The sequence below is a fragment of the Centroberyx gerrardi genome, chromosome 21 (assembly GCF_048128805.1).
Source record: "Centroberyx gerrardi isolate f3 chromosome 21, fCenGer3.hap1.cur.20231027, whole genome shotgun sequence".
NCBI classification, from domain to species: Eukaryota; Metazoa; Chordata; class Actinopteri; order Beryciformes; family Berycidae; genus Centroberyx; species Centroberyx gerrardi.
The window spans coordinates 10,830,717-10,853,969 of NC_136017.1; the positions used below are offsets into that span (position 1 = coordinate 10,830,717).

Consider the following 23,253-nt stretch of genomic DNA (forward strand, 5'->3'; position numbering starts at 1 on the left):
TGCAGCGATGTGCTGCACTGTCAGCCAAGCCTCTGATTAAGTCCCAGCAGTGGAGTAATGAGCACAGTGCTGCACAGCGCGACTCTGAGACAGACTGATACACACAGACACAAAGCGTACACATAGCAGGAACATATGCACGAAGGCAGGCCCGAGTGCACACACACACACAGACACACACAAGGATTTGTGCTGAGCCTCTCTCTCAGTGGAATCGGTGGCCCTGATTACTCAAACTAAAGCCAAACACTCCCCACCCTGTCAGCAGCACTACTGCAGGCCACGGCATGAATAAGACATGAAGAGCAAAATACTAAGGACGGCTGCGCTCTGTGGCAAATCCTGTCATGTGTTAAAATTAGACCCACACACAGACAAAGAAAACATAAAAGTCACACACACACACACACACACACACCAGGGGCACTGCTAACGAGTCTTGCCATGAGGGGAAAGTGAGCGCCAAGTGGGTCAGTAAACGATGGTGAACGGTGGATGGTCTGTGTGTGTTTGCATTCGTCATCATCTTTTGCTTTTAAGTGTGTTTAACACTTGATGAAGGCCACTGCGCCAGACAGTGGTTTGGCTTATAGATTAGGTCATTCCTGTCTGTCTGGCTGTCTGTGTGTTAAAATCTCCATCTCTTATTCCATTAAACTCATTCGATTCCTGCCAGCAGCCAAGTGTTAAGGTCCCAGTTTTCTAAGCGCGCTGGAAGATTAACTGCCCACATTTCACACAGCAGACAATCGATCAGCTGCTCATCAAAATGCCATGAAAGTTTCCCCCTTAGTCTATAACCTGAAAGCTATCCTAATAAAGCACAGCGGCACAGATAAAGGTTATTCCAATACGGGTAATGGATGTGAATAGCAGTTATTCGTCTGAATCCAAATCATGAGTGGATTGATATCTATGACCGTGTACACACTACTAAAAAACTCCATGGACTGATCCAGAAAAGAGACAGGCAGAAGTAAAGGGGACAGTCTTCTGACTCATTCTGACCTGGAGGACTACATGCTGTCAACATCCACCGAGCTGAATAGCTGTTTTCAGCTCTAAACAACCAATCTCAATGAGATCAAATCCTGAGGGAAAGCAATCGAATCAGTCGTCATGCAGAAGCCGAAGAGGTCAAGTGTCATTCAGTCTTGAGGGAGGAAAGATCTTGGGTTAGGCTGGTTAGGAGCCGCTGCACTCTAAATGGAAAGCAAGGAAAACCACAGCTGTGGTTTGAGACTCCCAGACGCTTTTTTGAAAACTGAACGCTTTCACATCATCGCTGGGCCCGTCGGCGCTGAACTGGAAGAGTAAAAATCTGCCCTGGTACTGCAGTCTGATCTATACATCATTGTAATCATATTTTCTGTCAACTTTCCAGTTATATTGCTAATAGGAAAACTTATCAACATAATAAATAAGTTTAGGCATAATGACTTAATGTTATTTTTGAATATTGTCAGATTTTATGTACACTCAACCTTTGGGAAGAAAGAAAACCTAGAATCTAGACAAGATTCCAGATGGGTATGGGTACTTTAGAATAGGATTCAGTCTATATTGAGATTATAAAGATGAATCATGTTGCGTAACAACAATAGCACCAAGAGAACATCAGGAGATGAATTGGATATTATTCATTTTCTTCTACCGTTATTGTTATTGGACGCAGAACTCATGTATCCCTCGGGTCCTACCTGGTATTTCATGTCTTAACTTGCCCACCAGCAGCCAATCTGTCCAACTACCACAGCAATATCTGAACTACTTGTTATGGCATTGTCTGAATCTTAGATGCATAACAAATGGTTGTCTGACCAAGCTCTCAAATTCAGCTGATATATGAATTAAAAATATGAGACTCTGCCTGGCACAAACACAGTCTTGCCCTGTGGCCAAGCACATCCTGATAGTCCTGTGCATTGCTGCAAAGCAGCCTTCAGCAAATGCTGGGATCATTATTTCAGCAGGTGATAACAGCCACATTTACGCCACACACTAGGCAAAAGACTGACTTAACAATGTCCTACCTTATACTTCTCTTTCAACAAATACTCCATTACGTAATCCATTGTTACGGGCTTGCTCTCACAGACATCAAAGTTTGCATGATTTCTGAGAGTTGTGTTTGATTTTTGACTGCAAAGCTGCTGGTTTCAGCTTGGCCTGGTCCATTTTGGCGGGGGCCGCTGAAGCCACTTCCCCACCTTGCACCGGCCCGTATCGCTGACCCACCTGCTCCCTTAAGCCAAATCAAGCGCTTCCCTCTGACAAAAGGGAAGGGGTGATGTTGCGATGACCAGAGAAGCAGCCTGCTGCATCCATATCCTGTCGCAAATATTTCTCACCAATACATTTCCTGAAAAGGACAGCCCAGAACTTGCCAAAAGTGGACTGGCCCTTCTGGCTTTTGCCCTGAAATGCCAGATGGCCTGTCCCAGCCCAGGCAGATAAACACAATTATCATTCCACCTCATTTTGACTACTGACTGATTAATCTTTTGTGCTCTCAATCCCTTGTGAAACAGACTTGCAGGGTCACACTGTCTTAGAGGCATCAGTAGAGCAACCTGTAGCTGGTTGATTGGATGTAAGGAGATTGTACGGTAATTGTGGGTAACTTTGGGGTTAGCTGGGTGGAAGTGGTAGTGAGACTAGTGGTGTGGTGTTTAAGAATAGTTTTTGTGGGTGCTGGTTGATCAGTGTATGGTAATTGTGGGGTGGTTCTGTAATGGGAGAGGCTGTGGTAGTGGTTGGGTCATGGAGGAGTGTGTGTGAGTGCGGTGTTCACAGGGTGCTGAGTCCTACCTGGACCTCCTCACCCCGAACAGCCGAGTCGCCCAGCAGCGGCTCTGCCGGTGGCGCGTTAATGGTTACCGACTTCTCTGAGCGGCTGTCTTTACTGCGGGACTTGTGGCGGTCGCGGCTTCGCTCCCTGATGGAAAAAAAAAACAAAAAAACAAGCAGACAGGGTGAGGTTAGCGGTGCCACCATGTTGCCATGACAACCTACCAGCACACATATTGTTGATCATGACTACCAGACACAATGCATCAGAAAATGAGCGTCTCATCTTCGTCTTTCTGTCTTTATTTTTTCTTTGTCGCTCTGTTTTCTCTTTCCCCCTCCCGACAGAATTACACAGCGTTATCCATGACGACCTTAATACCCCCGGCCTTTAAACTTTTTCTGGCTTTCATTCCTCTTATTTCACAGCAAACGTCTGGTAGGGCTTAGAGGGCAACAAACAAACAAGTCACAGAGACACATGCTGGACGTGACAAAGCATTACATACATAAACACACTGTACATACAAAGAGAGAGAGAGAGAGAAAGAGAGAGAGAGCGAGAGAGAGAGTGAGGGGACTGCTGTTTGAGTCAGATAAGACCAGAGCCATTCCCTGCTGGCTCTGCTGTAAAGGTGGAGAAATGAAAGCGTGTCGCTTTGTTTCAGCCTCCGTCTCATCTCTAATGACCAAACAAGCACAAAGCACATGTGAACTCTGCCCCACATCATCCCCTCCCTCTCTCCGCATCCTTCCTCGCTCCATCCAACCCCCCCCCCCCCCCACTTTCCCCTCCCTCCATCTCTGCATCCCTCTCTCTCTATGGGGCACTCTATCCCTCTTTTCCACTACGAGCTCCAACATATGAGCTCCATTAGCGGGGCTGACCCCCTGCGCTCCCGGCCCCTTGGAGCCCTAATCCTGTGTGTACGGCGTGAACGGGAGGGTCTCTGTCTCCTCCTCCCAGCATCCCCGGCGCCACATGGCACGGTGCCCACTCTGCGGCTCCATTACCACGGACCTGACAGGGAGAAAGCTCAGCAGCCCCAGTTAATCCCTCATCTGTCCCCCCTTCGCCTCCGGCTGCTGCCATCTTGGATATACGTATTATATAGATTCAGTGAAATGCTAAGCGCAGCACAGTAGGGCCAGATCAAAACGCTGCAGAACTGGCTGAACAGGTTTCTTTTTTTGGGTGTATTTTGAGGTCTGATGCAGCAAAATGCAAAATACCTTGAGTATTTTTTTGCAAACTGTATATTCCATTATCCCCCAGGTATTCTGTATGAGAGCTGGTGGAAGGCGCATAGAGATTGGATGCGAGATAGACGGACCCCAGAGCCGACGCTGTCAGATCTCATATAGATATTAAATGCTAAAGATGCTCTAAAGAGATTACTGGGTAAACATAATGGACAAGTGGAGAAAGAAAGAGGGGGGGAATCATCTTATTCTTGCATGCTTCTTATGATTCAAAATGCCTCTTTCAGCAGCATGTCTAAAGAGGATAAAGGATGTTGCTAGATGCTGCTTTCTTTGTCTAGCCTAATTAAGTTTCCTGCTGTCTCTAAGCGTGTTGTTTAATGGTAATCACTTCTTTTGTATGAGCGACATCAGAACAGAAGTGTAACAAATCTGATTTCCACAACACTGGAGGGGTTTTCTTGTGTCGTTTTTTCCCCTCCAGGCTTCATTAACCGCTGTTGAGCTTTGGGCGGCAGAGATTCGTGTTACGCATCCTTTCCATTTACCTAAATATGACTTGCATTCAAAGGCAGGGAAAAAGAAAAAAAAGAGACAGATTGAAAGAGAGAAAAACAGGACGAAACAAAGTCTGACACATAAATAAGATCTGGTGCCCATAAATAACCCTAAATACTGAATAAGCCTAATAAGCCTTAAATACTGAACTAGTAGTGACGACTCAACACTCAAGTGACTCTTGAACACTACTCACTTGTACAATAACGGTTTTCAGCCATAATGTACAGGATATCCTGTCTGCAGGGGTAATGAGGGAAACAGCTTGATTGACAGCGCTGTAAATGCTACAGTCCAATAGAGCTCTATTGGATGTGGGTGTTTTGATTAAAGGGAGTTCACTGCTCTGTTTCCCGCCTCTATTCTTGTACTTCCCTTTCAGGCCTTGGACGTGAGACACGGTTTCCTACAGAAAAATCACAACGGCAACTAACTCTTCAAATCCACACACAGCGAGAACAGACAGAGTGGTTCATATTTCGGCTCATTTAAAACCAAAATCAAAGTGCGCTGTGATTTAAAACTTACATCGTCAACATTAATCATTCATTCTGTGCTTAAAAAAAAACAAGTGTAGATTATTATCTTGGTGCCATGGGCATCTCAAGAAAGGAATCCTGGAGTTTGTGGAAAAAAAATGCTTTTACATTTACATATTTTTCCACAGCCTGCAGCAACTTTCTTCACTGACAGGGTGACTGACATATTCATATCTAATAAATCCAGGAGATTAGGAGGTTGATGTTAGCCTTTAAATATATTATGGCGATCAGCATTACTATAGCGATGGTTATTCCTCCGAGAGTGATCATCACTCAGATGCTGTCAGTGATTAGGGTCATTAATTGGGGAGGAGCGCTGCAGGGGAGGGAAAAGGGAGGAGACTGGGAGGAGCGGCAGGCTCACACTGCAGCGCTCCTGCTTCAGAGTCAGCAGCAGAATAATAAGCAGCTCTGGGTGACGGGCAATGGGGAAGTGGCAGCTAAGTAAGGAATGGTGTGTAGCAGAATTGTCTTCAAGGAAAAATCCACCCTAAATCTCTTTCACACTGTTATGAAAAGCAGCTACTGGTGATGTATCTTGCATTTCTGGGCCTGTTTTGTTATTTGGTGGTGTATTTTCCATGTATTTTTTTGTGTATACCTGCAGTTAACTGGCCAAAAGTAACCAATATTTTGATATTTTCAGCACAGCTACAATGGAGGTTAATAGCAGAAAGAAATTCAGCGATTTAAAACATCAACAGTAAACATCAGGTTTTGGTGTCAGTCCCTCAGGATCAAAGAACAAGGGCTTCTTTCTATCTAGACTCACTATTTTGCACCGATGTTCAACAATCATACAGGGAGAAATCCATCGTAGAAGAGGAAGAGATACCAATTTCTCCACTGACAGCAGCTTCACTAGACCAGAATGCAATGCAGCCACAGCTTGCATCTTTGTAGATGTGTTGTCAGTAGTGAGTGAAATACAACACCCTCTTCGACGGCTGTTTTGTAATTTAAACCGAAGGAACAGCACACCATGGCATTGTTGTCTGTCGACTCTCACTTTTTCTCAGCTGGAAAACTTACTACACTATCGCTCCCTCCACCTGTACATTAACAGCAGAGAGAACCCCCTTCTCTGTTGGAAATCACTAACTGAAGTAGAGGCAGACGAGGCAGGCTGAGGGAAAGTGGGTATACCTACACTTCATCACTAAATAACTCCTGGAATGCACTGAGCATCACATATTGATGATATCTAACAGTGAAAGAGTATCCAAGGGTGGGTTTTTGTATATCCCTGCACAGCATGATTCATTGTGGAAGTTGTGCTGTAGTGCTGAGCAAAAGGCTAAGGAACACCTGGTTCTCCCCATGCTGCTGTGTCAAACAGCGTGCAGAGGAAGATGCGCAAGGATGATGTAACTTGGACAGCAACAAATGATGAAACTGGGAACAAGCATTTTGAAGTATGTGATCTTCTGAATGTGCCAGAAAGTGTATAGACAGATGATACACAGGCAGCCAGACCTGTGGGCAGCCAGGGAGTGGTTTGAACAGATTGGCCTCTATGTACCAACCCTTCCCCTCCCCCAGCTCCGTCTCCCCACTCCCCCTTCAGCAAGCTTCTGGGCGGATCGTTCTGTGTGTAAAACTCCCTCCCAACACACACACACACACACACACACACACACACACACACACACACACACACCTTCGCCTCCTTCCTCCCCCTTCCCACATCCTCTTCCTGCCTCATTAGCATGCAGCAGCCTCGTTGGTATTCCGACTGCGTGCTGCGCTATGATTTGATTAATGGAATTTGACTTCCAGCGTGGCTCACTGAAACAGGTATGGGTTTTTAGAGCGGCGAGGAGGGAGGAGGGGTCTTGTGAGGGCAGAGACGCCTGGCATGCCGGGACAGAGCCCTGCCAAGGCTCTGGGAGCAGCGTTTCACTGTAACACCTGAGGATGAGTGTGACTGTGATCGCACTCTCCACCTCACAGAGAGGGGTGGCAGGATGGGAATTGCAGAAATAGCGCCAACTAACACGGCACGCCAAAATGTCTGCGGATCAATTTGTTCTCTCTCCGCATGGCTGGCAGGCCAAACCGCACACCTGTGTGACACAGAGCCGGTGTCAATGCAGCGCTCGGAGCCAAAGGAGCCGGTGGAAGCCTTGGCCGTGAAGCCAAATAAAAAATGACCAACCACACACTCAGCTAAGTCATCTCAAACCCATAATCACATTACAGAGAGACACTCAGTGAGATAATGATACAGCTTGTGGCTGATGATGGATAAGGCTGATCATGACCCTCTTTCGCTATCATCAACTTTTAGATATTCTATTTAAGCTGACTTGACTTTCACAGTTCGGCGGCTTATTCCCCTGATATAAAACATTAATCTTAATAAGTCCCACAAAGTTACATTTTCTTAAACTCATTTCAAACTTCCTGGTGGACACAGCCGTTCAGCCTATGCTTTACACTGCTAAGTGAGCGACTGGCTAAAGCAAATCTAGTGACGGTGTTAGCGTGCGTGGTCTCATGTTGACACAGGTTGGGGTGGAGGGGCCCTGGGCGCTGGGTGTGATAAGCAGTTCTGCGGCCTGGCTGCTTGCCAGGATTAGCTTCATACAGATAACACTACAGTTAGGCGACACATACCAGTGACGGTGAGTCCCCAAAGCCCAGAGAGGTCAGGCTGGGAAACCTTAATACACTGGGCCCGCTTTCACAAAGTGTCTCAAAGTAGGAATAGTCATCTAGGATCACAGTTTGATCACACTTTTAGAGGAAATGAAGTTATAATATGAAGTAATAATAACTATATCTGCAAGTGCTATAAAATAATAATGCAGGGAGGACTTGCGCTGCTGACTCCATTAGCAGCTATTCATTAAGGCCGAACCAGTAAAATCCACAAACCATATTAGACTCCCAACAAACAAATGAACAACACTGCTGCAGCATAACAACAGTAACAAAACATTACCAGTTAAATGCAAGTTTATAAAAATGAGTTTTAAGTTTTAAGAGTTTGCTGATCATATTTCCTCAGGTAGATTGTTTAAAAGTTTAGAGGCCCTGACTGCAAAAAGTAGTCCGATCTTCACATCCTGCCCTACTATCATAACAACATTCAGACCAACTAAGCCGAAACAAAATATACAGATTTTGTACGTCTGTCAACTTCCAGCATATAAAAAAAGTCTCCTTCAAAAGTGCACTGACCCAAGAGGGGTATCATCCAGGGACCTGCAAGTGGTATTATAACTGTGAATGAATTAACTTAAATTAACCACTTAGTCCCATGTGAATGCAGTGTGCTGCTATATAATTGGTGTTCTACCAATCAAAAGAACCAATTTTCCACATGACTAGCTGCTAATATGAGATTTGCAATTTAATAATCATTGAAATACTCTAAACTGACGTAGAGTAGAGGAGCCAATCTTTGGAGAACTTATTGAAGTAACTTACTTAAAGTGGCTTAACACCAAACCGTCACGACAAGATCATTAAAGTAGATTAAAAACTCTTGAGTTGTTTTCTTTTTTGATTTTCTATTTAATTTAGATAGGGTGAAGTAGAGAGGGCTGTTGAGTAGGCTTACAGCTGAGCCAGATCATATTGACATGATATGACATTGCAATTCTTTTGCTGAATATTACAATTGCAATATGACTTGCGATATATGCAGAAACTGCTTTTTCATCATCAAGATTCTCTACATGCAAATAAAGAAATTGGTCTCATCAACATGTTTTGCCTCAGCCTTTGTCAAAGTGCAATGACCATGGACAGATCTGCCATGACTCAAGAGCCAGGGGAATTTTTGGTGTAAGTATGCTGGTGATATGGACACCAGTTGGGTGTGAGGGTTGTTTGACACAGGAGGGGGGCATGAAGCCAGCCAGCGCCATGTGAGGGAACAACTCCAAAAACCCTCCGCCTTCTGTTACTGCCAGCTATTAAAACGCAAGCCAATCCCATTCCATTCTTCCATTATCCTCTAACAAATTATGTTTAAGATTGATTCACAAAACATGCACACACACACACACACACACACACACACAAACACACAATGGCAGGCTAATATGATTGTGTGTCTATTTGTGTGGACGCATGCGCACAAGAGATGAACACACTCCCGCGAGCCCGAATCTGTCCCTGGCATCAATGTAATTAGACGACGGCGATCCAGAGCTGCTTCATGCGTGGCACCCCTTGGCGTAAAAGGATTACCTTCAGAAGAGGACGGCGAGGGGTTTCAAAGGCAACAATTTCGCTTTTGTATATCAAATTAGAGGCCAGCCGGTGGCCTTGGCACAGCCGTGGCGGGAGCGGAGGAGCAGAGGAGCGGAAAAGCGCCTGGCAGGGATGCCCATATGTTCCTCTCCAATTTCCTGTCACTCACTTGAAGGGCTGCAGATACAGGAAAAGAGGCAGGGGAGAGAAGCCCCTCCCCCCGCCGCCCCAACCTCATCCAAACCACCAAACACCCCCCCCCCCCCTTCTTTTTGATTCCAAACGAAGTGAGAGCACTTTTGCTCCGTGTAACTTTGAGCTACAAGGGCAAATTCCTGCCCCGGGGAATGCGAGGCGGAGAACAAGTGATACGCCTGCGCTGACCCATCCTTAGAGAGTACCGAAGAATCCAGTCAAGAGGGGGGAGGGAGGGGGGGGAGGGACGGAGGAGGTCAAGTGGAGATGAACGAGAGAGGCCAGCTGCTGCGTTTTCATCACGGCCGGACGCATGGGAGCGAGGAGTGAGCGACAGCAGCGCCGGAGAGGGTACGACACGTGGGAAAGGAGAACAGCGAGAGAGAGAGATAAGGGAAAAGAGAGCGAGGCGGATAAAGAGAGAAGGGAATTGAGACGCGAGACAAAAAGATGACGACGAGAAAGCGGTCGATAGAGAGAGAAAGTAAGGGCACTGAAGGAGAGAGTTTCACAAAACCCCCCAAGGGAAGCGGGGTCCCCTCAACCGCAACAGGTGGCGGTGGGAACGAGTGAGAGTTATGGAGAGCGAGAGAGATATATGGCGAACGAGCGGGACGGGGGGCTGTCAGGACGAGGGAGGGGCTGTTGTGGAACAGGAGCCTCTTCTTTCTCGTACGCTCTCCTCTCCTCTTCTCTCATCTCAATCTCCGGCTCTCAACGTATCCGCTGAGCCATCAGTCAGCCGGGCCTCTTTGGCACCTGTCTCCCGCTGCCTTCCTGAGGTCCTGTCAGCCGCAGCCATTTCGCCGCTGACAGACTAATGGGCCTACGCTGGCCCTGGGCTCCGCACATGCCGGGCCGGAGAGGCAGATAGGGAGACACGGAAGGTGGGAATGCGGTGGGGGGTGTGGGAATTAGGGAAAGGGAAGATAAGGGAAGTCAGAGCAAAGTTAGGGGTAAGAGAGGGAATAAAGGTAAAGAGAGAAATCCTGGTGCAGTAGATAAATGGTAAAAGACTTTCACTTCACAGGTCAAAGTGCAAGATCAGCGACAGAGCAGCAGCTGTGGAGCTGGTGGGGATTTAGTAATTTGCTCAAGGACACTTTGGCAGGGCGGATGCTTGCCGACATGGGGCTTGAACCCAGGACGCCCAGTTGAAGTGCGGTCTCTTTAACCACAAGGCCACCCTGCCACCCCAAACTTTCCCTAATAAAACTCACTCCAGAGACAGAGATAGAAACACAGAAACAGAATTATGGACAGAGTAGGATCTAGCCTCACCCGTGCCGATGGGACCCCCGGGAGCGTCCGGAGTAATAGGAGTAGCCCGAGTAGGTGGACTCCGTGTCCATGGCGATGCGGCCCTGCCCAGGCGATTGGCCGAGGCCAACACAGAGGGTGCTAGGCTCGACCGCCGGCAGGCACAGCGGAACCTTGTGGGCGGTCTCGTCGGGGCGAGAGGCGATCGATTGGCTCACTCAGGAGACTGACAGAGGCGGCGAGCTGTCGGGAGTCGGTCTGGAAAGCAACCCTGGGGGCGCCCGGCGAGGAAACATCAACCTGGCAGGGAGGGAGAGAGAGACAGAGGATCTGGAATCAAAAATGCTGTCTGGGAAACTTGCCCATATATGACTGTTACACCAAGAGAGGAGCCAGCTAGAGTGAGACAGTGTCTGACATGGAATAAAGAGCATTACAGAATATCAAACAGACAGCAAGGGTCAGTTCACACTAACAACTAAACATAAAGAGGAGCGTCTGTACTTCAAATACATGTCAGCTCCCCTTGTGAATTCCCATCCAAACTGTAGATTTTTTCTTCCTTAAACAATAGGCTATTTGTTTAAATGATGAATGATACAGTGGTGATAAATGGCTGTTTCTATCAAATCACCTCTATTTTCATCAAATCATCTTTGATATATCAAATCATTTTACAATTTATCACCCTATTTCTCAATTCACAAGCATTTTCATCCCATCTATTTTTACCATTTAATGTGTGTGTTACTTCCCCGACTCCTACATAAGTGGCTGGGTGAGCCTGTGTTTATCTCTAGCTGCATTAAATCAGTATCTTCCAGCTACAACCTTCCGCAGCACCAACACCCTACTTTAGACGGCACTCAGGAGGTTAGATCCCAGCCGCGCGTTCAAGAAAAAAGAAAACTGCTACCGCGAAGCAGCTTTTGCTCCCATTCCCATTTGGCTGACAACTGTTATTCAGAGGCAGTTTTAAATCTCTGGCGCACTGCAAACAATTTAAGTCTGACACCGACAACCTTTGAGACGATGAATGTGGTGAGACTCCGGCGAAGATAAAAACCTCCTTCATACAAGAAAACTTCGATAAAAAAAGGTCTTACCTTTTGGGAGCGAGTATAAGGGAGTGTTAGTTCTTAAAACATGATGGCAAAATAAAATAAGGAGGAATACACACAGCTGGTCCAAACAAATCATCTGTTCTCATTTGAGCTGCATGTTCAGAGTTATAATAGGCTTATATTTTATCTAACACTAACAATATATGATTCAGTGAAAAAGGCAATCACTGGTTTTTGCATGTTAAGTTTTCACCATTGTGCTCTATGTGAGCCAAACTATCGTAGCAATGCTCAGAGCATGGGATAAAAGATACATCATTTATTACTTAATCTGAAAATAATGAACCATTTTCAGTGATGTGTAACTTGATTTGTATACCCAAAGGACCAGAATGCCTTTTTAGGAGGCTTGGATAACCTTTCCCTTCAAAAACAATATTCTAGCTTTGTGTGATTTAGAAATTTCCATAGTCAATATTGATATCATCATGTTTTTGTATCCACTGCCCAGTCCTGCTCAAAGGTTAGCCAACACGCTCCACGCTGCTTCTCCCAACCTCTCTCCTCCCTATCTTACCTCACTTCACCCCTCCAAATCTAGTCCAGCATTATCAATAGAAGCCATCTCAACAGGGGAGGGAGGAGGGGAAAGGAGGAGAGAGTAGCAGTTTGTGTTTAACAGCCTGCCTTGTCTCTGCGCAGCATTCCTATGTGGTGACACCGCAGCCAGCAATACTACAGGTCAAAAATGCGAACAGCACCCATCGACAAACATAAAGACCAAAGTAAATGTCCAGGGAGGTACACTTCCCACAACACATGTAACTCTGTATTGTAACATATACGCACTCTATACTGTTAATCGATCCTTCTGGCAGACGCTTTTACCCAAAGCGATTTACAGCACCATGATTGCATTAATCATTAGCATCGCCCGTTTCAGGGGAATTGCGGCAGTTGATTGGACCTGAATTAAGTCATTTCCAGGCATTTCCTCAAATCAAGCTGCATTCTTTCCCCCAAGAGGATCAATGTGCAGTAAAAACGCTGACGGCACCATCTGCAGACGCAAAGTCAACTCAAGCATCAAATAGATTGCAATATCAAAGGCACAGTAAAAGCTCACAAAACTAATTCCATACGTAGTCCCTGGAGCAGGTGGAGGGTTTACAGGCTGCATTAAGAGGGGATGTGGGACGATAAGAGGCCATTTATTGGGTGCCGTTGATTTGGTTTGGTCAGAGTAAATGGGCGAAGATGGTTTACATTTGGTCTTATATGGCAAAGGAAAAAAGGAGAGGCGTGGGGGAGGCGATACGAGAATGAATAAAAGATTAATTTGGATCAAACGAGTGAGATTATGCACATGGTCAAGTAACAATGGGAGAGAGAAAGAGAAATGTGACTCATAGGTAGCTTAGGGCATGGTTGTTAAGAGATAACACACTCATGCCATGCACATTCATGCGCGCACACACACACACCCACACATTCTCAAACCGCTGTGGGCGAGATGAAAAATATGAAGTCTCGGCGTAGACGCCAGCTAGTTAAAACTTAACTCAAAAGGACCTAAATCATGTTTCTGCACAGAGAGCACACACTCTGCCATACATGTGCACTTTGAGCCAGTCTGCCTCCACTGGGCATGAACTCCCATAACCCCTATGGAGTGGAGGACATGTGTAGCTGACCCAAATCTGAGCTGATATTAACCAGAGGGCTTTTCTCAAAGAACAAAAAAAGCTATATGCACATTCACTTTTCTTACTGCCCCTGGACAGAGATAACATTGTAGATATTGAAAAACAGGCCTGCTCACAGTATTACAGCTCCACAAAACTACAGAAAAACACAGTTTTAAAGTCAAGTGATGAAAACCTGTTTGGGTCAAAAACTTTTGTCCGTCAGTAATATTTTTGGTGGCAACATTATTCTATTTTTGAATATCTGCAACCATCCAGAGTGCTCCAGATACATCCTGTTGGCCCTGACGTGTTTTGAAGCTGCAGTGTGCCTGTCCATCGAAACTCTCACTGAAACTTTCAGGCCAGAGCGCCTGACGCAAGCACTAAAAACATGCTGATTTATTGCTGCAGTCACAATAAAGACGGTGAGAAAATGGAGCAAACTGTCTCCCCCATAGGACATCCCCGTTTTTCTGCTTTCATAACTGGGTTTAAACAGTTGCTTCGGGAAAAAGAGACACTCAGCCAGGCTGCAGTGCCCAAACTGCCATCCTTATTTGCCACTTAGAGAGGAAAACCACACATGTGACAAGACTGGGTCCAAAAATACTGTGAGGCACAAAACATGAAGTGTGACCCAATTCTGGGGAGCGTTTGTGTGGTGTTGGATGGTCTGTCTGTGTGTGTGCATGTGTGTGTGTGTGCACATGCTTGTCATCGGGTCCTCTAAAAATCCTTTGAAGGTTGCACAACGGCATATTTGGTTATGCTCATCTACAAATCATTTTAAATGTCTGAATCATCTTCACATGGTGACAAATCCTCCCTCAACTGGTTTTCCGCAGTCTCATCCTCAGCCAGCTGCATTACCATTCCCACTAAATACTTAAGGTGGAGAGAGGTTTTCCAAAAGGCTTTTTTTTTTAGCATTAGCATCATTTTTATTCTCTCTGGCGTAAAAATGGCGTAAAAATGTCTTAAGCAGGGACAGGATCAGTTTCCTTTCATTTCAGTTAATTCAGCAAGTGGATGTTTTTCAGAACCTGTTTTGCTCTAAAAAGGCTCTTTTACCCAGAGTCTATAAAGAAATGAATGAGACAGCTGTATTACATTAGTAAATGATTTGTACTTCCAATGTACATGTTGAACTGGCCCCATCCCCAGGTTTTAGGAGCCCTAGACCAGGATGGTATGTGGTCAGGCCTTCGTACTTCTATAATTTTGTCTTTGGGTCAGTGGGCAGTAAGCAAGCTGGACACCATCACAGAGGCATTTCCATCACCTGTGTTAATCCTCTTAAAAGCGAGGGCCAACGGGGCTAAATGAGGGATTAATAGGGGTAAACGAGTGCGTGGTCCGGGTTCAGACAGAGTGCAAGCATGAAAAAAACAGAGCGGCTAGGCTAGAATATGATCGATTTAGTCCTAAATTCCTGGAGTGACCACAGTGATGCAGGGAAATAACGGCCACTCTGAGGTAGCGCATCGTCATGCACGCATCATCTCCGACTGTTTCAGATGCTCTCAGCGGACTGTATACTCCCTGCAAATGCAAAACCGCCTATCCACACAGCAGCCCAGCTCTGAGGTCTAGATTGAACTGAAACAGGATATATGGGTGTTCTTACATGTGGTTTCTGTCGTTGCCATGCCTGGGAAGATTAGTGAGTGGAACCACTTCAAGTTTACAGGGAGAGACTCCAAGGCTGAAACAGGAATCCCCCTGCGCTAGAAGGGAGGGAGCCCTCACAGGTTTTTCACAGTAATCCAAGACCCCTGCTGCGCTGCTGGCTTGTCTGTCCTGTCTGTCTGTACTGGCAAACACTGACAGCAAGACCTGACAGAGGAGGAAGGGTAAAACGATATCACAGCAATCAAGCATGAAGGGGATGGTGTCTCACAAGGCCATATTTATCCACTTTGTACAAAAAAAAAACCCCATGGTCCAAGAAAAATTCTCACTATATCCCAATTTTTGTGAGGTAACACAGCATGGGAATCGTATGTTTTCCCAGTTTGCTGAGAAAAAGGCACAAAAAATACAAAAATTCAGACTCAGAATAACACCAAACTGAAAGTTCTGGGGGGGATAACAAAAGTAAAATATTCAGGAAAATAAAACTATATTCTGGAAAAAACAGGTGTATTTCATATTACAATGTGTATTTTCAAAGAAGTACACACCCACAAGCGCACAGGTGTGACAATGCGAGCGCTACACTCGAGGAGCAGCGAAAGAGTAAACATCCAGAGGCCTGAGCGGGGAGAGCAAACAAACAACCTCGCGTAAACAGCCCAAGAAAGCGCTTTCATCTTGGAGCGCGGAGACGGAGACAACAGAGCGGAGCTGCACTGCAGCCATGGGACATCTGCTGCTGCCATCAGCCACAGTAAACAACCGGTGCCGCTCGGCTGCACACTTCACGTCGGGCATATTTGGCAAGATTTGACTGTGGATGGACACGAGAAAACCCTAGACACTGACACTGCCTTTGAAATGGCTGCTTTTGTATGTAGTGTAGCATATACTGTATATTCAGGCGACTAGCAGACTTGCCTGGGAAAGTATCCATAGATGGTGAGGAGATTGGTTTGAATCACAGTCCTTGATGTAATGTCACATTACCTGCACATAGGGCTGGGCGATATATCGTATAATATAGATATTGTGATATGAGACTAGATATCGTCTGGGATTTTGGTTATTGTAATATTGTGAAATAACTTAAATGTTACTTCTTCCTGCGTTACAGTAAAGTGACTCAATTTTCTGAACTTATTAGCCTGTTCTGCTGATCATATCCACATTACTTATTACTGATTACACACTACTGGTTACTAATGATCATTACTAATGTTCAACATTTTCTTGTGTTATATCTTATGAAAGCACAAATACTCATCCCCAAAATATCGTCACATTATCGATATCGAGGTATCTGGTCTAAAATATTGTGATATTTGATTTTGTCAATATCGCCCAGCCCTACCTAAGTCATAAAATAAACAGACAACTGCCCAAACTGGAGAACTGCATGCTCACCTTAAGACAAGATAATAGTGATGCCATTCTAAACTGCTGTCTTAGATTTGTATATAATGTATGTATGCCCTAATTTGAAGAAAAAGCTTTAGAATGACAGCTTTAGCTGATAAAGAATAATGTACGACTCTGACCTTTTTGAAGCTATTTAGGGGGAAACTCAAGGGAGCGTTAAGATCAGTGAGTTTCACAGCGAGCACACAGGCTGACTCACTTACCAACTCTCTACTCCACAGTCTATTCTATCCAATCCGATCCGATCTTCAAGAAATATCCTCTATATGGAGTTAATCCCCCGTCCACAATGAACAGTGGATAATCCAGTGTGGCTAATGAACCAGATAAAGCTATCTTTTCATTCAAATCCTGGGTTCCGGCAGGTCGCTCATGGTTTCCTCATTTGACAGCCATGCCTCCAGCAGCTCCTCCAGCAGATTACCATGCTGTTACAAAACAAGTTCGCAGCATGGAGATCCACCCTGAAACACGGGAGGCAAAATTACACCACTGTCCAGAGAGTATGACCCACTTTTAGAGCACAACAAAGGATCAAGAGACAAACATTCAGGAACCGAAATGACAGCCTGTTCCAACCCGACTCCGAGTGAAGTCGGCTGCACTGAAATCGCTGTGGTCAGACGGTCTGAAGTCACTGAACCTCCAGGGGCGCTGCACCGCAAAATGACCTCTTCTGAAGAAATGAGTAGGAGGCAAGCAGTAAACAGAAGTAGTTCCAGTTGCCTCGTGTAAAGTGGCAAATTAACTATCTAATGAACCAGATAAGGTGGTCCGTTATGTTTTCGTTTGAGTCCTCGGTCCAGTCAAGTCATTCACCCTTCCTTCCGTTTGCAGATTAGCAGTGAAAAGCCACGGCCTCTGCAGCTCCAGCGTTAGTGATTTATTCTGACCAATGATTAATCCTAAAATCCCACAGCCTTTGAGGCAAGTCTTTTTAAAAATGCAAGAATCAAGATTCCTCCACTGTTCCAAAACTAGTAATCACACGGATCCACTCTTGAGAAATTTCTCCTCTGTCAAAAGGAATATACAACCACTGTCAGCATAGCAAAAGTGGACAACAACAGACGAACGCTCAGGAGCAAAATGACGACCAGTTTCCACCAGACTGATTGAAATCATTTGGGCTGAATTTGTTGAGGTCACGTGGGCTTGCAGCGATACCCTCCCACTGAATGAACAAAGAGGCTATTAAAAGCTCATCAGCGTTTAGAGTTAATGGCGTATATGACCTTTATTTGCTCGATGGAAAAGCTCTCCAACATATCTACCAACGATGACGATTAAAACAGGAGCAAATTACTTATTCAAGATAACCAGACTCTGAAATTTGACCTGACATCCTCAACGCATCTCTCCTGACAGTAAACAGACACGATCAGTATGATTTTACTTTAGCCTGCTGCTCTTGCTTCCGACCATCAACATGCAGCTCGTTTGTGTCTTTCTCAGTCTCTCTCACTGACAGATGCACACAGACATTTCTTCCTCTGGTTCGCTCCCTCCGCAACCAAGACGCCCTCGTCTCTGTTGTTCTTTTACCACCAGGATAACACATCTCCTCACACCATAACGAGAGGCGACCAGCACGTGGGGAATAACGACTTCACTTCAGCGAAAGAGAGGGTAACACCGTGATGGATGACCGGCACAGTCACGAGGCACGCCGGGACTGAAAGAAACATGAAAGCGACACGATGTGCAGTCCAAGTCTGGGCCGGTCACATGCTCGCAATGTTGCCGTCCGTGACTGTGAGCAAATGAGGCCCATTAATTCTGAGGAATGCTATCAACATTCCCGAGTGTCACCCACTTTCCCCTCCAGACGTTCGGTAAGACTCGTGCGAGGCACATGGAAGCAGAACGACAGACAGAGAGACACTTCTGGTTGATTCGGCACCTTGAGGGGGATTCACTCAGATAGATACATGAGAGGCATAACAATTGAGGCCTCAGATCCGTAGTCTGTATAATGAGTGTATTGTCCCGTAAACGTCTAAAAGGTTAGCCAAGTATGCAAACAGATTGGATTAGTAGATATTTAGTCCTGACACTCTTGCTGACAAAGGTGATCATTGACATGCAGGCTATCTTCTGTGCAGCTGTGCCAAAGGCTGTGGGAATTATAGACGATCAGCTTTCCTCACCTCTCCCTGTGTGCTGTGAGTAAGAACCGGCTCTGACTAACAGTGACTCCCAACCTTAAGCGGCATCCACATTAGTCACTGTTACTTGCACATCAGAAGGGCCTGATCACACAGAATGCATTTTGAAGGCTAAACAACGCAAGGCGCACGCACTGCCTTTTTTTGTTTTGCGGTTTTGTGTTGCTGTTGCTTAGGGAACCACAGAATCAGCTGACAATCATCTGTCAGTCACTCAACCAGCTGCTAGCTAGAGTAAGGTTGACATGATTTCTAATTTTCCTCCAGGCCTGCTGTTTTCTGTTAAGTTCATGACAACTCTGGTTAGTGAAATTGTAAGGAGGGACAGGAGGGAAAAAAACAACTTTCTTCAAGAATAAAACTTGGATAAAGACAATGTCGAAACGTGTCAGTTTTAAACAATAATGTGAGCATTATTTATTAAAAAGGAAGACTGTGGCAGCAGTCCATCCTTGGGAGTTGCTGTCTTTCTCACTATGTGGATTTTTCATGCAGATTTGACGAGCACCCCTATCACAAAAAAGCCTGTTTTGTTGCGCCGGCACAACCAACGTGAGCTTTTTTCAACTTGGGGTGCTCAAGGCGATCTTCCAAAAACGCAAGGTGCCTAGAGCGGAAAAACACAAGGCACCCAGCAACTCAAAAAGAGTGTATAAAAAGCCTCACTGACTTTGAAAACAAGTAGAAAAGGCCACACTCTGCTGCTAAAAACACATTCTGTGTGATTGGGCCTGAAGACAACAATGCAAATAAGGCAATACCCATGTAAACAGTATACTTTTGTTATATTAATACAATTATGCTCTTAGGCAACATAAGCATAAACACAGTAATGTGTGGAATACAATTGCATTCACATTAATAGATACCAGTTTGGAGAAGTATACACTATAGTCACTTCTTAAACTGTGGTCAGCTGTGCCAGCCAACCAATAGGCCGTGGTGTGGAAACAGCATTATGCCCTCTAAATGCAAAAGATCAAACACAGAAAAGCAGGACAATTCTAATCTCCAATAAAAAAAAGAAAAATTTGAGTTTGATGTCCATAAAATATGACATGCTGAAATCTGTAAAATCACGTCTCTGCAATTGCTATGTAAACACAAACCTGTGAGCTCTGTAAGGGAGAACGCACACACACACACACACACACACACACACACACACACACACACACACACACACTCTCTCTCTCTCTCACTACACTATACCATTCACTCACACACTCTCTCTAGTACACACACCTCACATCAGAGCTCATGACAGTTATCGTCATCATCATCATTAAAATATTCTCTTTGCAGCAGACGAGCAACCAGAACCGCTTACTGAAACGGGAAGTGGAGACGATGTCAAATCCCTGTACATTCTACCTATAATCACACAACTTCCAGATGTTAGTCTCAGCCCAAACATAAAAGACCTTATGATAATGAGGGTCTTGCATAATTTATGGAGAGGAAGAAACAGTTGTTGTCACCACTTAGCATGGCTCGCGGCTCTCACAATGTCAGCCGGTTTCACCATGCAGCTTTTCCTATAAGCTCTGACAACTATCATGGATCTGAGATATGGTGTCTGTTGCAATACATTTGACTCTCGACATGGTTTACAATACTCTTTCAAAATAAATGTACCATAATGAAATAATTATGTTTATACTCACTCGATACGCCCCTATGGACCAAAACCGATACCTTTTATATGCATTCCCCTGTAGAATGTAATCTGCCTGGCTGTGTGCCAAGCAAGTTAATTCAGTCTTCTTTTAATTTGCAGGTGATGCAGCGACTGACATTTAAACACACATCAGTACCTCAAGTAATTAATGTTAACTGTAACAAGGGCAGTGTGGCAACAGCGTACTCTGAAACAGGGGCTCCCAAACTTTTATTGACCACAAACCCCAATTTGATAAGACTGTTTCCCAAGGAACCCCATCTGAGAAGATTTTTGTTGTTAGCTATATGACTTGGTACAGAATTGCATGACTGCCTTTACTGTAGTTAGTAGTTAGTGGTAAGAACAGTGGGCACAGTGAAACCTACGATGACATCAGTCATCCCTATACATTCTCTTTTTAAGCCTATAGGGAGTGAAATAAGACTGAAATTAGGCTATTCCTCCCTTTGCCTCGGACCCTCTCAAGGACCCCTGGTGGTCCCCAGACAACAATAAATAACAACAAATGATGCATTGATCCAAATAAAAGGTGAAAGATCATGTCTCTGGTGAGCCATTCATGACTAATTAGACTCTTAGTATTTCAACTGCTATTTTTGAGTCTTTTTGGTGAGACAGTGCTGTATCCTTGTATGTTCATTGTTTCAGTGGTGGTGAAGGAGCCAAAGACGCTGGACTTAACTATCCAGAGACTTCATATCCTATTCCAGCCTATGGAAGCCCTTGTCCGCTAGACTGCAACAACATAGGAGGTGGAAACCATCTTGCACATGCATACAATTGTCTAAAATTAGAAGTTGACATTTAGCTTTTGCCAACTTAATCCCCATGTTGGGTGAACATAAATGAGTAAGATGTCAGAATCTCTGCAATATGGATAGCGCCACTGCTATTTTCCTTTCAATGTAGATTTTGATGCTCTGGCATCGGTTGTCAATCAACTGCATGTCAATTGCTATTGGCTCATGGATAGTGGAAGGAGGGTGGGGCTAAGTGCATTTGTCTTCCTGGCTTCCTTCAAACTTACCTACCACGCTTTAACAAATAGCCTAGACTTAGGCTAATTGTTGTGATGTCATGACAGAAATTGTGTCTTTTCATTTTATTTATTTTATTTAACACTCAGAAACAGGGATACATCGAGTATTTATGTGTTAGTTATTCAACTAAAAAAGGTTCAAAGATATGTAGCGATAGCTCAAACTAATAAAATAAACAATGCTTCTATTGGGACTTGTGTTTTACCTGTTGTTTACCTGTTTACCTGGCTTACGCTGTTAGATCTTGGTATTGTACATACATGAACACAAGATTTTGCGGGTTTGATGATGCAGGTTTTCTACTCAGAATTTTTGTAAATAATATGGTCCATAGTCACCAAACAGTATAGACTAGCTACCTAAGGAATCCAGCAGCTAATTTATGCAAGACCCGTCATGAATATTGATTAGACATCTGACGTCACCATACTACACCTGTGTGAAACAGGCACCTGCTAAACAATTTTTTACCAATTTAAAGAGATTTCCAGGTCTTACAACGCAATCAGTAGCTTACTAAACCCTTACATACTAATATACTTGCACAAAAAAATATACTGGACCGTACATGAGACTCTCTGTGGCTAGTAACCAAAAAGGAAGCGGTAGAGTCTGCCCTGCGGGATTTTACCGAAGACGGAAGTAGCTAAGGAGTGATACCTCTCGCTTTGCCCGACTACAGTTTTCTGGTGGAGCTCCAGCTGGTTTGCCCGCCCAGCCCCTACCTGTGACCCGACAGACAGTCGGACCTAGAGGCAGGAAACTCCCTGGTTTCACCGTGGCCTCGGAAGCCCCCCCTGTTTTCCCTACGCATTTCACAGTGGTCTCTCAAGTGTTTCAAACGGGTGTAATGTGATGTGTGGGGTTTTTTTTCCAAGGGGGAGAATGCCACAAGGTATCCGTCCTCCTCAACTCCGCCGCCGCAGGTTACAGTTTACAGTTGAGCTGCGGTAGACCAGCCGGGGTAATGCGGATCCAGTCAACCGTGTGAAACATAGTTGACTTTTTCCTTGAATTCAAACTACGCTTCTGACTTTCTGAATACGAGAGCCACGATAAAATGTCTAATTGTTGAACTCGAGGGCGAAACAAACTCGAAACAACCGTTAAAAAATAAACAAATATGATCAACTTCCCAACCAACGTTTGTCCGTTGGCGTGACTGCAGTTTGAGGGCATTCAAATCAAGTTGAAAGCATTCCCTTTCATACAGGTAGGCAAAGACAGCAAGGGCGTGTTCCCAAGACTTTCCTATTAAAACACACACATAACCTGCTAACACTGACCGACACACTTCGTTACGAGTATATAAAACAGGTAGACACCGTAACCTACATTTTTGTAGGCTACACGAATCAAGACAGGACATTATAGCTTACATACGGCTGAGCTTCACACACTACTGACTGAACCCGCACACAAACAACTGCAGAATACATATCGACAGTGTCTTCTGCGATATTCAAAAGGCAACTCACCCTTTAACGGTGGAGATATCATTCCTGTAGGTGGTATTTCATCCAGAGGTGGTAAAATAGTTTGCCCCAAAGCACACGGCAGGCTACAGTAGGAAGCAGCCCTTGGTAACCGTAGGAATCACCCTGGCAGTAAGGAATTTCACAGGGGGCAGTGCTTCAGTGTAGGGGGGGTGTAGTACGGAGACAGTGCGCTAGGGGGGGTGTCGTTGTTCCTATGGAATACCAATATGAAACAGGTGAAATTTATGCATAAAGATTCAGTTAATGTGTTGTAGTTACAGGGGCGGTAGTAATTATAGCAGTGGTTCTCGAAGTGGGGC

The 23,253-nt window shown here is 45.0% G+C and overlaps 1 protein-coding gene across 2 annotated transcripts in view; it reads right to left on the reverse strand.

Moving 5' to 3' along the window:
• Nucleotides 1-23,053, reverse strand: part of LOC139914666 (vang-like protein 1) — a 49,830-nt gene extending 26,777 nt beyond the window's left edge. For both annotated transcript variants that reach the window (XM_071903031.2, XM_071903030.2), the window contains exons 1-3: nucleotides 22,934-23,053; nucleotides 10,776-11,054; nucleotides 2,812-2,938 (exon numbers count right to left, since the gene is read on the reverse strand). In XM_071903031.2, the coding sequence (XP_071759132.1) occupies nucleotides 2,812-2,938; nucleotides 10,776-10,846 (198 nt within the window). In that variant the 5' untranslated portion in view covers nucleotides 10,847-11,054; nucleotides 22,934-23,053. The remainder of the gene's footprint in view (nucleotides 1-2,811; nucleotides 2,939-10,775; nucleotides 11,055-22,933) is intronic.
• Between the last annotated feature and the right edge of the window lie 200 nt (nucleotides 23,054-23,253).